A 17,182-nucleotide genomic window follows, 5' to 3' on the forward strand; every position below is an offset into this window, starting at 1 on the left:
GCGGACAGCTGACGGCAGCGGCGGGGGCCCTTGAAGACGGGGAGGCCGCGGGAGCCGCCGCGGAGGCCGCCCCAGGAAATGGCCACCGAGCCCCCGCGCTGTGCGACGAGCCGCGGCGAGGCTGAGCGCCTTCCGCGGGGCGTCCAGGGAGACGCGCTGCCGGGCTCTGCAGCGGCGACGGCGGTGGAAGAGGAAGAAGCGGGTGAAGGGACAGGGCGGCTCTTCAGCGGTTGCGTCCCGCTTTCTCATCAGGTAGCCGGGCACATGTACGGCAAGGATAAGGGCGGTAAGTGAGGGTGTCGGGGCCAAGCTAGGGAGAGCGGGGCGGCGAGGCGAGGCCAGGTGGCTCCGCCGCTTCTACTGTGCTGGGTGTGACTCAAGCCGGCGTGGAGGGGTGGGCGGCTCCTTAGACATCCCCCCGCCACCATGCAAGCTTCTTTGGCCTCTCCTTGGAAATCTGACTTGAAGGTGGGTTACTAGAGAGATCTCGAGCAAATGCTTCGCGCTTGATTCCCTTGCGAAACCACCAACCTCGGTTAAACACCCCCCGCCCATCTTCTTATCCTCCTCTCTCCAGCGTTGTCGGCGGTGCGTGCTATGAGATAGAGGGGCTTTGTGAAGGCAGAACAATCATTTCGTGGTGTCAAAAGTTTTATTCATCACCACAAGTGTCTTCCTTGAAAGAGCTCAGGGTGGCTTGCGTGGGTTACTTCGTGTGATCGTTCCGACAACCGTGCTAAGTAGGTTAAGCTGTAAGTGTGAGATTTCTCTAAGGAGCTCGAGATGTGAGGATATTTCTCTCAACAACCCTATGAGATAGGTTAGGCTAAGCTCTGAGTGTTGTTTGTCTACGGCCGTCTTGTGATTTTTGTTAGCTGAGTGGGGATTTGCATTGGTTTCTCCACAGTCCACCACTTGAACCACTGCCCAAGTTGATTCTGTTGAGAGTAGTTTGATGCTTACTTTAGTGTTGATATGCAACATTTTAACTTTTAAATAGAACATATCAAAATAGGCTTTCAGAAGTGCAGTTGCAAATGTTCAGTGATCAAAATTACAGTCTAATGTAAAACATTAATATCTGTGGCTCTGCATGGTGTTGTTCTGTGTCATTGTTTAGTTTGCAATAAATATTTGTATATATCTGACATCTTATGGAGCAATACTAGAACAGCTCATCATTTTCCTTCCTGGCAAACAGTTTAAAGCCTTTTCTTGTGATGGCCTCCTTACTATGCTTGCTGCTTTTAAATAATGTGACCTTCCTTGCTCTTTCTCTTTTTAAAACCTGTAGGCATATGTGTAAGTTCCCACTCTCTTAGCCTGTTGTTTGTACATATCTGATGTTAATGAAGAGGAAGTTTGGAAGCGGAGAAAACAATAGCTCTCTTCTCTCCACCCTGCCCACAGATTAAAAAAAAAAGCACAGTATGTAGAATGGTCAAAATTGTGTCACTTAGGTACAATGCACAACACAATTTTGACCATTCTACATACTGTGATGAACTGCAAAATGGATTGCTTGATTATTGGAGCAATTTCTTGTACGTTTTCATATGGAACAGAGAAACTGCAGAAAGAATAAACAAGGTGATGTGCCTCCTGTTCTGAATAAACAGAAGGTTCAGTATTCATTAGGGAGAGATTTCATCAACATGCAGAAAATGTGTTTATACTTGTAATCTCAGTCAGTCTCATGGAAAACGTACATGCATGGGAATGAGAAAAGGGAAAACTTGATGAATAAATAACAAAGAAAATCTTGGTGAGATCATCCTTTTTGTTGTTTTTTCAAGACCCTTTAGATAATTATTGGACAATCTTCTGGATTAGGTGATAAGAGAAATTTTGAGGTATTTCCCATATTCAGTCAAGCAACTTCAAAAGGGTCTATTGAAAATGTTGTCATAAATAGAAAATAGGTTTGGATGTGTGTTTAGAAATATTTAGAAGATTTAAAAATAGAAGACAGAAAAAGTTAAAGGAGAAATTCTGATTTGTCAGTTTTTCTTTGGGCTAATTTTCTTTTTCCGGTCCTTGGATTTCAACCAGTATTTGACACAGGGGCGTAGCAAGGTTGGAGGGGGCCCAGAGACAAGATTTTAAAATGGGCCCCTTGCTGATATACACACACAAACACACTTCACAATATATAGTGCATTCACACTCGCATCCCCATTATGAATACGGTGAATATCTAGTTCGCATTGAATCTAGTTTTTTAACTCTCTGCTCCTGCCGTTCTCCAAGAGACTCAACATAATTCATAGGGGGTGCAACATGGGCGGGCGGGGAGTCATGTTATGTGCCTCTGGGGGGCCCCTCGAGCAGTGGGGCCCCTCGAGCAGTGGGGCCCCAAGACGACTGCCTCCCCTTGCCTAATGGTAGTTATGCCCCTGACTTGACATGTACACTGAGTCTAATAGGAATACTGTGCTCGATCATGTGGCTAGCCGATTATGAACCTACTGTGGGCTCCTCCCCTGGCTTTCCACTTTATTAAAACTAAATTTCCAAATAAAAGTGTGGAGAAAGTTCCTAGAATTCCTCCTTCAGTGTTGCTAATGGATGCTGTCATTGATAGCAATGTGCCATATAGAAGCATTGTATACATGCTTTGAATGTATTATAGAAATAGAATTTTAACATCCGTGTCCACTGGCAGAGTGCTCACATTAATCAGTTATTTTCCTTTCCAAAAGACCATGACAGTAATAAAAACCCCTTTGATTTAGGATGAGACTAAAGGTGCTTACAGGTTTCACTCATGCTATGAAAAACATGTAAATCACCAAGGTGGTCATATATTCTGCACCATAAAGGTTTAAAGACTTTGTACAATGTCTTGTATTATGCTGAGTTCCAAATAAAACTCCGTGCCCCCATGCTTTTCTTTGTCTCAGCTTGACATTGGCTTGGGAAGGGATGTATCTAGGCAGACATTCAACAAGTGCAAGTTTAGTTGCTTACACAGCCCTTTTCTCCCCTGAGCAAAACCAGGATGGTGGGTGATAGATATAAATATACATACACACAAGATAATATGCATATTTGTTTAGTTAAGATAGTGTATACAGACTGCAGGATTGGATTTTTCTTGGTATCACTTTTCCTTTTTTTCAGTGCTGAGTGCACACAGCCCTTCCTGAGTTAGCATAACTGCATTTCTTTGTTTCTATTCATTAAAGTGAGAACTAATATATGTTGTTAAATTTGTACTCCACCTACTTCCATAGGCTCTATGCAGTTTCCACTCATAAAATGCATAGTATCACAAATATAAATCAAAGTAAATATGACACAATTTTACCCATATTTACCCAAATAGAAGATGATCCTAAATTTAAGACAACCCCTTAAAAATAGAGGCGAAATAGAGGTATACCTGTATTTACCCAAAAGTAACAACACTCTGAATTTAAGACAACCCCCACAATTTCTAACATCAAGGAACTTGTTAAAAACCTAGTCTTGCATTCAGGTAAATACAGTATATTCTGCTGTTGGGTATTTTCTTCATTGTTACTTCATTGATAAAGCTTGCAGAAACAAAACAATGTTTCACTGTTTCCTGAAAACCAATACATTTTAATTGAAGTGTACCACCTTGAGTAAGAAGTTACTATTAAGAAGGCTCTTGTTAATACAACTCCCCTGAGATGTTTGGTCAGCACACCAATGTTCAGCCGCTGTTTGGGCTTTGTGGGGGAATTAGCTCTTAAGCGGGGCCCAGTTCCACTAGTTTTAATTTGTGCAAACGTTGGACTCAAGAAATGACTGGATTGAGGCAGGATATAATTTGAACATAAAAATATGATATTTATTTGAGGGAGGGGGGATACTGGGAAGAGAACTGTGTGATTAAAGCAAATACATTTCTAGATAAATCTACTACTATGAAGTGTTTTAGCTTAAAAGTCTAATTGTGTGAGATTCCAGGTGGGCAAGAGAAAGAGGGTTGAGACATGGGGGCATCTTTGATTTACGGAAGAGAGAGAGCAGAGCATAGGTTCACCTTCAGTTGATCTGGACGACAGGACTTCTGGGCTGCAGAATCTCACTCCTCAATGTGGCAGGGAAGCAGGAGAGTTGTGGAGATTAGTAGAGGGAGAGGTGCCCATGAGAAGGGTTTCTCCATGGGCCCAGCTTCCTATGGGTGTGAGGCAAGCTGGATGGATCGGCAAAAGAACCGATCTGGGGGATGGCACAAAAAACTGAGCACCCCCAGTAGTAATGGCAGGTGGATAGTAGATCGCCCAAGCTGGTAATGATTTCAAGCTCTTTTCTGGGTGCAAGAGAGCACAGGCTGAAGTCCCAAGTATAGCACACAGTGGAGTATACAAGAAAGCATGAAGATTGCTTGTTGGCAGTACTCGTTCTAATTTTTTTTCATCTTTGTGCAGAATTAGATTTGTTCTGGGAGGCAGTATCAAGGCAGTGTGTGCGCACATGCATTCAGAGTGGGGCCTTCCTGATTCAACCTGAGCAGGATCTAAAATTAACTGAGTGGACATCAAAAAATGTGTGAGTGCACGCACATGCCTTAGAGGGAACACTGCTTGTTGAAGTCCCAGATGGCAAGACCAAAGGAGCACAATGGGTCATGGGAGTGGGAATACTTATATTCCAAAACATGCCTTGGGGCAAATTCCTCTTGCCCTTTCCTCCTAATTAGGAGTGCCAGGCTGAGCCTGCACAGAATGTGATCACTCTTTCTTGGGTGGATGGGGGCTTGCCTTTTGCAAGTAAAGCTGATTATGATGAAAATCAGAATATGCAGGTGTGTGAAAGAGTATCTGTGTCTGGAAGGGCTCTTCATTAATCTTATCAATAATTTCAATAAAATACACCTCTAGGTCTATGTGTACTTTGTGTACATACACCTTATCTACTTTTCTTCCTGCTTGGTGTAATTGGCTCATTAGTGTGGTGTTATATCCTGTGAAAGAATTGGGGAGTCAGGGGGTTCACTCTAAAGTTTAGAGTGGCCTTGGATACCATTTAACGCACAATAGTTAACTTCTGGGAGTCTGCTTATCTGGGGTCCCCCGAGGGGGTGTGCATCTTGATCCCCATTCCAATTTGCTTTGTTTGCAGCCAAATTTAGGGGTGACTAGCCCCTATCTCCCTGGAGATGCAACTGCCAACAGGGAGGCTTAGGGGAGCCGGGTAGAATAAGTATAGCTGGTAACACCCTCTCTCATCTCACACCCCTTCCCTCTTGCTCTGGATCTCCTTTCCTTGATGGACAACACATCCAGCAACAAGGCTGTCTTTGCTGAACTTGAAATGTGGAGCGACTTGTATGAGTATGTACTGCTTCCTCCAGTAGGCTAGAGGCAGGCTGTTAATTTCTCTGATTTGCTGTGTAATGTCCATTAGTGTCACCTACAGCCTTGAAAACTAGTGCTCCTCTGTAAATTATTTTCAGACTCTCAATAAAATAGAGATGGAAAGAAATAAACATTCACATTATATTGATATGAGAGAGTAGATTTGATTGTGGCTTGATGATAGCTTGTGCAGTGATAAGATGAAAAAAATCTTGAGTGTAACCCATTTTTTTCAGTTGTAACTGGAGGCTAGGTTTTTTTGCATGTTCTCAAATTAAAAAATCCAAAGACTGATTTATAGTTCAAGTTACAACAAGTAAGTAGAACACTTTAAAATGGAAATCTTGGTTATTTTATTTTATTTTAACTAATAAAGTATTGATTCAGTGTAGCTACCTTAAGGAGGAAGTGGAATTTTTTCTGCCCGGATTGAAAGTGCATGAATATGGTCTGTATTAAGATGGAGAAAAAAAGCCTAAAAATAAAACTGGGGCACTAGTGCAGATACATATCTAGATCTATATGCTTTATAGGCTGGGAGTTGTTCCTAGAAAGTGCTTTTCGTGAGTGTAGTCAGACAGCCAACAAATCTTATTTATTTTAAAAGGGTGATTTCCCCTAAATTTCAGAATTCAGTGTGTTAACTGTTACTCATACAGTACCTATAGAAAAGAGAATTAGTGCTGTACCTGTTATACTTTCCTTTAAAAGTATTTTAAAGTTAGCTGAAAACTGCAGTCCTGGAGAGGGACTGAAAATGCACCCACATTGGCTGATGTGATGACATCACTATCCAGAACTTTTCTGGGGCAAATATACGGCCTTCTTTGCTGCCAGCTAACAGACCCCAAAATTATTTACATGAGCAAACTACATGGGAGAGGAAGGTGGGGGATTCTTCCAACATTGCTGCCAGCTAATGAGGAGGTTGCAACTCTGATTTGGCTGGAATACTAGGGTGGGGGAACGGAGGAACTCTTTCTTTGAAACTTTAGGCCTTTGGCGTACATGGCAATTGCAGCTCTTATATGGGGGGATACTGGAGGGGGGCTGAGGAACTCTTTTCCTACCACCATCAGTAGTGATTCTGGGAGTGGGGTTGGAGTGCTGGGGAGCAGAAGGCAAGCAACAGCATCTGTGCATGGGAGTGTTTACTAAGTTACACTGAAAGACCAAGGAAGCTGTTTCCTGAGTCTCTCCCATGTTCCTAGAGGGGAAAGTACACTGAACTGAGAAGGCCAAGAGGAGGAAGATAAGAGCAGAGCAGGAGGGAGCTGGCGAAGACGTGTGGGGAGACTAAAATGCCTTTTACTTGTTTGGAGGGGGAAACTTAGATCTTATGGTACTTCAGCTGGTGCTCAAGATATCAGGCAGGCCTGTGGCACCACTTTAAGATAAGGATACTACCACCCCTACAGTGTTTTCTTTAATTTTTTCCATCTATGTGCAGAATGAATTTTGTTCTGGGTAGCAGTATCAAGGCAGTGTGTATATTGAGAGTGGGACTATCCTAATTCAATCTGAGCAGGGTCTAAAATTGAGCGGACATCAAACTTGTGTGTACACACATGTGCGCATGTCTTAGAGGGAACATTGCACCCCTGTCAAAGATTCCAACTGCCTTGAAATCCCTGCTCTTTAATTCTCGGTGTATGGAGGGAGGGCACTCTTCAGCAGTTTACCCTCTTAATTTTTTTCATCTGCACAGAATGAGTATTTTTCTGGGCAGTGGTATCAAGTTAGTGTGCTCACATGTGCATTTGGAATGTGGCCTTCCTGATTCAGCCTGAGCAGGATCTACAGTTAACTGAGTGGACATTAAAAATAACTTGTGATTGTGCACACATGCACATTCCTTAGAGCAGGGCCACTCAATTTGGGCTCCCCTGCAGATGTTGGCCTACAACTCCCATAATCCCTGGGTACTGGCCACTGTGGCTGGGGATTATGGGAGTTGTAGTCTAAAAACAGCTGGGGGGCCAGTGTTGAGCAGGCCTGCCTTAGAGGGAATACTGCTCTGCAGTTAACAGTAATGCAAGAAACCCACTCTGCAGTTAATGGTGGTAGAAAGAAGAAAACACTCTACACATCTATTGGCACCATGGTTAGTAATTCTTGGGCTCAGCCTAACAGAGGTCTTTTCCTGGTGTTGGTGTGTGGTGTGCCCTCATCCTATGGCACTTCACTTTGGACTCAAGAGATATCAGAGAGATAGCAGACAAATAAGATATTACAGTAAACCTAATGTTGTTTTTTAATGTCATCCAGCCCTTTTTAGCAATTGTATTGGTTGGCATTACTCATACATAATGGATAACGGAGAAAATTCTGTTTCTAAGTATTTTACAATAAAACAATGCAAAACTAATTAGAAGTGCACATATATCAACATATTTTTCTTAAGTGGCAGCCCCAGGTGCCTCACTCAATTCTCCCATGCTCCCTTGTTCCAAAGGCCTCTGCTTTGGAACATGCTCCCTGAAGAGCTTCGCTATGCGTCCTCCCTCAGGGGTTTTAGTTTTTTAAAAAAACCCTAAAAACACATCTTTTAAAAGGGGCTTTTAAAGGCTCCATCTTTGGTTATATCTGGTAGGTTCTTTGGTGTTTAGTTTTTATAATTGATTTTTAGCTTTTAAAATAACTATTAATTTGAAATTTAATACTGATTGTGGTTTTTAATCTGACTTTTAACTTGTTGACTTAATTTGGTTAATTTTATTACTTTTATTGTATATTGTATCTATTTTATTGTTGTGAGCTGCTCTGAGCAGTAGTGTACTGGAAGGGCGGGGTATAAATATTTCAAATAAATAAATGAATAAATAATTGCTAAACTCCACACTAAATGTCTTAAGCAGGACACTGAGCCTTTCTTATATGGGGGAGAGAAGAAATATTTTATTTATTGATTTTGATTTGATTTGATTTGATTTATATACCGCCCTTCCAAAATGGCTCAGGGTGGTTTACAATTAAAACAAACCACTAAAACAATAACAAGCTAAAACAAATTAAAAACAATATAACAACGATCAACAGTTTAAAAACATTTTAAAACAGCAGTTAAACAATATATAGCTTTAAGCAGCAATCTCAGGTGACTCAATTAGTAAGATAACCCTTACTCTTTGCTACCTCCCATAGAAAGGAGGTACTTCTCCAGAAATTTGAGAGTTAGGGGGAAACCCCCTATTATATTTATAAGTTCAGCATTCAAGAAATATTGATTACTAGCTGGACCGGGCGCAGAGCATCTGCTCCTCTGCTGGCCCGCTTCTCCTGCCCCCCCCCGCCTGGTACTTTCTGGCTGACCAGCCCACCACTGTCCACCCACCGCTGCCTCTTGTTCCCGGTGGCAGCCACCACAGCCTCCTGTTCCCGGCATGGCTGGCTGCCATTGTATCCCTGTCCCCATCGCTAGTCCCCAGGCAGCTGCTCCCGCGAGGGTACACCTAGGAGAAATAAATATATAGATGATTCAAGTCATCTAAATATTAGAGAGCAGAGCTGGCCTTGTGGTAGCAAGCATGACTTGTCCCCATAGCTAAGCAGGGTCTGCCCTGGTTGCATATGAATGGGAGACTTGATGTGTGAGCACTGCAAGATATTCCCCTCAAGGGATGAAGCCGCCCTGGGAAGAGCAAAAGGTTCCAAGTTCCTTCCCTGGCTTCTCCAAGATAGGGCTGAGAGAGATTCCTGCCTGTAACCTTGGGGAAGCCACTGCCAGTCTGGGAAGACAATACAGAGCTAGATAGACCAATGGTCTGACTCAGTATATGGCAGTTTCCTATGTTCCTATGTAAGTCTGGTAGGTTCTTAATGAAGAAAGTGAAATGGCAGCTTCCCTATCAGAGTCAAAGGATGGGGGGAGTTCACTGGTATGAATCCATGACTGTAAGGGGTTCACACAGTGTTCCCTCTAACAAGGATTCCCAGAATCCCCAGCTGCAATGGCTTTTGCTTGGGGATTCTGTGAGTTGTAGTTGTCAACATCTGGGAATCCCTGTTAGAGGCAACACTGGATTCACAGCAGGCTGCTATCATCCACTTAGTTTTAATGTGGGACTAATAGCTCTCTTTGTATAAGATTTCTGGGGAGTAAAGTAGCACAACTCTCCCTAGAAGGGGCTGATCATTGCCTAGGCCTCTGGAGGCATGTGATTAAGGCAGACTCAAAATGAAGAGTAGCACACTTCATCAACAAGCGTTTATTATCAGATTACAATAAATTGGTAGACAGTAAGAATAATTGTCTTTTCATAGAGCAGATTGCAAGAGAAAAGTCTTTCATTAACCAGGCAACTCAGATTAATGCAGCACCATAAAAGAAAATAACTTCTCTCACACGTCAAACTGAATTGGTCCCTCTATCCTGCTACTCACAGGCAGGGATCTTCCTGCTGTCTCCAGCCTCCAGGCTGTGGCTTCCCATTTCCCAGCAGCTTCTCAGCCAGCTGCTTCCTCAGGGCACTCTTGGGACAGAGCAAAGTTTTCTCCTCTTCTGCTGGTGGCTGTGAGTGTCGTTCCCGCCCGGTCCTTGGGATTGGTCCTTTTGTTTGGATTTTCCAGGGCTTTCACCATTATTAGGAAAGGCCCACCTTCCCAGCAGTTGCTCTAAGTGAGGCCTAGTTCTCCCTCAAATCTTTCCGGTCACTACAGCAGCATAGGGGTTTTGTTTAGTCCACTTTTACTTATTAACTTTAACATTGCAGGAATTCAGGCTGAAAATACATGTCAGGATCATATCTCTACCTTTGTTCCTCAAAGCATATGCAAAAGCAGTGTCCTCTTCATAGTAATATGGTTGCCCAGAATGGCTCCCGACTACCTTCATTTGTGACATTGCTGTTATAACAGGGAACAGTAAGAAAGATTACAAGTGGAAATGGCTTGAATTATTAGAAGTCCAGAGTTCACATTTGAAGCTTACTTGAGTCAAGGAGGCCTTATCCCAGTAGGCAGACAGAGTTCAGGTGCAATTTTAGGTTAACCCTAACAACTCCTAGCATGTTAAGCATGCCTGCTTTTGTTTACTACAGCCTCAGAATGCTTGGTTTTAAGTTTACTGAATGGCAGTTTTGTCCACAGAAATCCATAAAAAACATTGAAAAGACTTTCCATGAGGGAAAGACTATAACATTTGGGCCTTCTTAATTTTAGAAAGAAGACGGTTAAGGGGGGACATGATACCATAGAGGTGTATAAAATTATACACAGTATAGATACAGTGGGAAGAGGTTTCTCTCTCTCTCTCTCTCGCGCGCGCTCTCTCTCTCTCTCTCATAATATTAGAACCTGGGGTCATCTTTTGGAATGGAATGCTGGAACATTCAGGATAGACAAAAGGAAGTACAGGTGGCCCTCATTATCCGCAGTCCCAGAACCCACTGTTTCACATATCTGTGGTTGGGCAATATAGACCTGACCTCATTATCTGTGGTTCAGCAGTTTCGCGGATCTGCGGTTTTTGGCACATGGTGCTGTCCTTATATGATTGTGCTCTTCCTGCACGTGCTCGTGGCTTGTGAGAGGAGTTTGGCGGATGATGGAGGAGTCCCCTGTTCTGTGTGTTTAGAGTTTGTTTGGGCTTCTTAAATACGTTTTAAAGAGCATTTGGCAGCCTTTGGTGTCCTTAGGTAGCCATTGCTCTTGAGCTTTTGGAGCCTTTTTGGAGATATTTCTATGATGTCTTTGCAAGCCTGTGGGATCCTTTGGAAGCCTTTCTTGAGATATTCTTGTGCTTCTTGGAGGAGTCTCTTGCAGCATTGTGCAGCCCTGGTACGATGCTAATTATCACTTGAATAAATTCTATTTTTAATTAGAAAGCTCAAATCAAAAATTTAATTTTAATCTTGGTAATTTATTATAGTACTGTGTTAACATATTTGTATACTGCTCAAAGCTTGCATCTCTGTATAACTGTAGTTTAAATTGCAATTAAAAATTTAATTATCCATTAAAATTTGTTTTTAAGTACTGTAGCCATTAAAGTTGATTTGAAGTATCTTTTGAAAATTGATTTTAATTATCAATTACAGTACTGTGTTTTATTACGTCTGTGTGTGTGGGGGGGCGCGGGGGGGGGTTTGGTTGTCTGGCACGATTACTGTACTGTATAGCATTGTACACATTTTTTCTCCCACCACATTCAAAATGAGCAAGGGCACAACTCTACAGGCGGTTTGTGGCAGAGAGCGGTCAAGCAGCAGTGCTGAGCATGGTTTGCACATGAGCAAGGGCTGGTTTTGAAAAATCCAAGCACATCCACAATGTCAAGTTGGCAGGGGAAGTAGCACTGGTGAACCACGAGGTGGCACAGATATTTACAGCAGAGTTTCAGTGGCTGATTGAGTTGGGAGGGTACAGGGTAGAGCAGGTCTTCAATGCTAATGAGACAGACCTGTTCTGAAAGCATATGCCATTCTGCTTCTTCATCAGCAAAGAAGAAAGAACTACTTCAGATTTCAAGGCAGCCAAGGACCTCCTCACTCTGCTAGTATGCAGCAGTGCTGCAGGGCGGGGTCTGTGTGTTCAAGCTCATGCTCCTGTACTGAGCACAGAACCCTTGTGCCCTGAAAGAGAAGAATAAAAACCAGCTTCCCATCTTCTGGAGAGCCAATAGGAGAGGATGGGTGACTGCAGCTCTTTTCTTTGACTGCAACAACAACTGAAGTGCAGGGATATCTGGCCTCCAAGAACCTGGACTTCAGAGTTCTCCTGGTGCTCAACGATGCCTCTGGCCATCCTGAGACTCTGCAGTTCGTGCACCCAAACCTGGAGATCGCCTTCTTGCTGCCAAACACTATCTCCTTGATTCAACCAGTCTGATTGCAACTTTCAAGTTGCACTACACTCACTGCACCTTCAGAAGGATGCGGAATCTCATGCAAGCTGATCCCCCTCTGCCAGTCAGCGATTGCTGGAGGAGCTACAGCATCACAGACTGCATTGAGAACATCACGACATCCCTCGCAGAGATCCGATCCCACACATGGAATATAGTCTGGAAGTAGTTGTGGCCTGGGGTAGTCACTTCTTCCTCTGCTGCAGCCGTTCCTTCAGTAGCTGAAGTGGAGCAGATCACCAACCTTGCACACACTGTTAATGGAGAAGTCCTGGAAGACATGGAGCCACATGAGCTCAAGGAACTCCTCCAATCCCATCAGTAGGAGTTGACAGAGGAAGAATTAGAGGACATCATCCAGGAAGCTCCTGGGAGTGAGGAAAAAGAGGAGGAAGAGATGCTCCCCTCCCCAAGCCCTTCATGACAAAGGGGCTGTCTTGAGATTCTGCAGCTGGGGACTGCCTTGGCTGGCAAAGTTTTGAACTTGATCTCCTGATGGGGTGCAACATCAAGCTTAAAAGGCAGCTGGAGGCTGCTTTGCAACCCTATAAGGACACCTACCAGGCTCTGCAAAGCGAGGGAAGTAAAGGACCATCACCAGCTACTTTGAAAAGGTAGCTATATCCATCACCACAGTTGCGGAGTTGTCAAAGGAAAGTGACACCTCCACTTTCCACTGTTACGAGGAGGAAGAGGATGACAATGCCAATGCCGGCAGCAGGTCTGCCTTTGCAGGGCCTGCTTCTGCTTCCTGATCTGTGCTCCAAGGAGAAGACTGGTGCTGGAGTGCTGCAAGCTCCAGCAGTGGAGTAAAGAAACTCCCCTGTGTGTTTTTACTTGAACTGGATTTAATTCTGTGATGCCTCTTTGGCCAGCCTACCAACCAGTCAGGCCAGGGGTTTGTACGGCTAAGTCTTGGACTTCAACTGAGGGGTGGGGAAATTTGACAATTACACATTACTGGAGGAGCTGGGGGGCACTGCTGGAGCACTTGGAGAGTGGGAGAGCTGAGGTGGCCAAGGTACAGTGCTGTGCGCCGTCCTTATTTCTGCTTCCCCCCTGTCTTTTCAGTGATTTTTTCAGTCAGTTCCCACAACCTAACCCTCAAATTCCCATTGACTCAAAGTTTCATTATTCACAGTTTCATTATCCATGGTGGTAGGCCAGAACGGAATCCTTGCAAATAACGAGGGCCACCTGTACACACTGTAGTTAAACAACAGAATTCACTGCTACCAGATGTGGTGATGGCCACCAATTTAGATGGTTTTAAAAGGGGAGGATAGGGCTATCAATGGCTACTAGCCTTGCTAGGTACCAAAGATCAGAGATGGCATGCCCCCTGAACACCAGGTGCTAGGGAGGACCAAGGGAATGGGCAGTTGCCCACTTTTCCTTGCTTGAGAGCTTCCTGAATGCACCCAGTTGGCCAGTGTGTGAGGCAGGATGCTGGACTGGATAGACCTCGGCCTGATCCAGCAGGGCTTTTCTTAAGTTCTTACCTAATGTCTGCCTACAGGTACCCGAATTAGATATAGAATAACTAATAGCTTTTGAGAACAAAATAATCAATTCTCTTTCACTTTCTCCTTGCTTGGTCATGGAGGCGATACTACCCTCTCATATAGACAACTAGGCAAGCAGCTATTTACAAAATGGCATAAGCTATTTAACAAAACATGTAATTCAGGAAAAGAAAGAATTTCAAGTAGCGCTTACTCTTTACCCTGACATTGTTCACCCAAACTGTTACTGATATGATGTATACCTGCAAACATTTGAAAACCCAGAAAGCATTTTGGGTTATAAAATCACAAACGTAGGAATGTGTGGGCAAACAGACTAGAAAATACTTTGTAACTTTTCAACATCAGGCAGTGTGTAAATCTACAAGTCAATATTCTGTGCCTCTCTTATTTAACTCCTGATGAAAACAAAGGTAGAAACCAAACCCAGGATGTTTGTGTGTGTGTTTAGATTTATCAGATTCTTTTCCTAAATCATACTGAATGCAACATTGCTGGACATAATATTGTCATATCTTAAGTCCAAGCAGTACTATAGACTTATTGCTACGTTGTTCGTAAATTTTGAACTTGGCTTCTTCTATATGGTCTGCTTGCAAAACTTTAGATCAGATCTACTTATGAGCTCAGATGTCACAAAGAACTAGTTCTCAAAGTAACAGGCCTTTTAAAGAGTTCATTTTTGATCTGGCAATTCAGATTCTTCAAGGTTTAAATGTGATTTTTAAAAAGCAAAGCACTTTGACTGCAATTTGCAGTCTGACGGTCTTTGCAAGTTAATTAGTTAATTTGCAGGCCAATTAGTACTTATCTGAGCTGCAAATTGTTTTGCTTTCATCTAGCAATCTTGGTTAGCCATACATGACAATAATATTGTTCAGTAAACTTCAATTAAAGTGAATTTGTCCAGAACAAATGCAGAGCTTGCAGATAAAAATAGCAGGTAAGTAAGCTGTAAAAATGAGTATTTTGCTTTGTGTGAGAGGCACATCTGGTCTGCAGGATGGATGCCAGACTCCACATTCAAGCTTCATAATCACGTTTTTGAGGTTCCTCTAAGCCTTGGTCTTCCTTCTGACCCTTCTGGACAGTCTGAGAAAACAGGATGTGGTCAGTGTGTTGAAAATATGGATCCCCATTGGCTGAAATTTCTGTGTTTATTGATTTCCTTTAAAGAAAATTGCTACTACCTTTCTTAATATATATTTTTTCCTGTCCTTCAATTATGTAGCAATTCTTCTTAAAGTGTTTGCCAGTTTCATTTTTTTTAAAATGGAGAACTCAAATACTGAACTGTTGAAATTCTCATAGTTTGCCTTAAAAACATATCAATCTTAATATGTGAATTAATCATTGTTGTTGCCTTCCAGGCATATTGCAACATCCTGATGGCACAGTCTTGAAACAATTGCAACCACCACCTCGAGGGCCTAGAGAACTAGAATTCTATAACAAGGTAAATAAAATATTTTCAAATCCATCCTTTACTAACTGAAGAAGTTATGTTGTCATGTTGCATTGAGCCATATTTTTAATTGTGCAATTGGCACCTGGAAAAACCTGTGTATCTTAATTGTCCCAACTTGACACTTGGATTACACACTCTCTATATGATATTCTTTGTTGTTCTTTGAGAATGTGATTTAACATATTGTAAAAAGATTATCATTTGAGACGTTGGGCCTGAGCTTCTGAGACTTTCCTAAGTATGTTTTAATCAGCATAGTGAAGGTTGGTAAAAAATTGAAGGTAGTTGGTACAGATGGTAGAGCAGCGACCAGGAGTCTGCAAACTTTGGCTATCTTGTCTCTGATTAAGTAGTACTATATTAGGGATAATATTTTGGCCTCTGCTCCAGCTCAGGAAGAGAACCTGAGTTTGTTCACTGCACTTTGAGCAACCTGGAATGTTCAGCATGCCGTAGTCAAGTTCCAAGCCTGGAAGGAGGAATGGGACTTATTGCACTTTCCTGAGGGGACAGAGATGAAATATGTAGACTCTTGGTGTAGCATACTGCTGATGGCCCGACCCTGTCAGTGACCATAATACCATGCTCTGCATAGCTGAATTTTATGACCAGCCTTCAAGAGCATCTTGAGGTTATGAAGGTATTAAGGCCATGACCAGTCTGAAACGACATTGTGCTGCTCAAGGGAAATTGAACCATCTCTCACTCTGAATCTGCTTCTCCTTGAAATCTACCCCAATATATCACTTCTGGTGTTTAGAGAACATTGTGAATGTTTTCGTTCAGGTGTTCGTTCATTTGTATGGTTTATGGATTTTGGTTTTAATTGATTATAGCTAATCTGTGTGTTAATTTCTGGGAATATTAAAATATTACACTGTCTGGATTGTATGAAATTGGCAGATTATTAAGAAAAATTAAAGCCAAGACAAAAGTTCAAATTCAGATTCAGAGTCCCTTGTTCAAGTGTTTCTGAATGTGTAAAGTGCACCCCTTCACTGCTGGATGATAGCGCCTACACATCTTGAAGAGATTGTGTGTCTGCAGCGTAAGCTGTATTGAATTCTCACCTCTCATTTGGAAATTAAACACTCTCAAGAATGTTCTCTTGCACCTATGTGTCAGTCTCTAAACCAGGGGTCTTGTTCACAAAGTGGTAATTCTACCATTTGTCTAGTTGTTGGCCACTCATCTCAATGCTCCCAATACTTCTATGTTGTTTTTGAATGTGTATCATTGCGACAGCTGTGACATAGCATTGGAATTGCAGCAGTTTACCAGAGTGTGTTTAGGCATGGGAGAGTCTGAAGGAAGGAAGTCTGACTGGTATATAGAACACAGTCTTGAGATAGTAGTTCATCACACCATATCGTTATCCAGATAGTAGCCTGTTGAATTGCTAATGTAGGATAATAGCCTGTTCATTTGCTAATGGTTTTGCTGTTGTGTTACCAAAGTCAAGCTGAACCAGGTAAACAGTAAGAACATAAGAACAGCCCTGCTGGATCAGGCCCAAGGCCCATCTAGTCCAGCATCCTGTTTCTCACAGTGGCCCACCAGATGCTGCTGGAAGCCACAGGCAGGAGTTGAGGGTGTGCCCTCTCTGCTGCCATTACTTCCCTGCAACTGGTTCTCCGAGCCATCCTGCCTTTTGAGACTGGAGGTGGCCCACAGCCCTCCGACTAGTAGCCATTGATGGACCTCTCCTCCATGAAGTTATCCAAACCCCTCTTAAAGCCATCCAGGTTGTTGGCTGTCACTACATCCTGTGGCAGAGAGTTCCACAAGTGGATCACGCCTTGTGTGAAAAAGTACTTCCATTTGTTGGTCCTAGACCTCCTGGCAATCAATTTCATGGAGTGATCCCTGGTTCTTGTGTTGTGTGAGAGGGAAAAGAATTTCTCTCTCTCCAAATTCTCCAAACCATGCATGATTTTATAGACCTCTATCAGGTCTCCCCACAGTCATCTTTTTTTCTAAGCTAAAAAGCCCCAGGTGTTGTAGTCTTGCC

General features: G+C 42.9%; 1 protein-coding gene across 1 annotated transcript in view; it reads left to right on the top strand.

Moving 5' to 3' along the window:
- Positions 1-73: 73 nt before the first annotated feature.
- Positions 74-17,182, top strand: part of IPMK (inositol polyphosphate multikinase) — a 39,542-nt gene continuing 22,433 nt past the window's right edge. The window contains exons 1-2 of the mRNA XM_053305009.1: positions 74-286; positions 15,074-15,159. Coding sequence (XP_053160984.1) covers positions 79-286; positions 15,074-15,159 — 294 coding nt within the window. The 5' untranslated portion in view covers positions 74-78. The remainder of the gene's footprint in view (positions 287-15,073; positions 15,160-17,182) is intronic.

This window comes from Hemicordylus capensis, chromosome 3 (assembly GCF_027244095.1).
Source record: "Hemicordylus capensis ecotype Gifberg chromosome 3, rHemCap1.1.pri, whole genome shotgun sequence".
Taxonomy (NCBI): Eukaryota; Metazoa; Chordata; class Lepidosauria; order Squamata; family Cordylidae; genus Hemicordylus; species Hemicordylus capensis.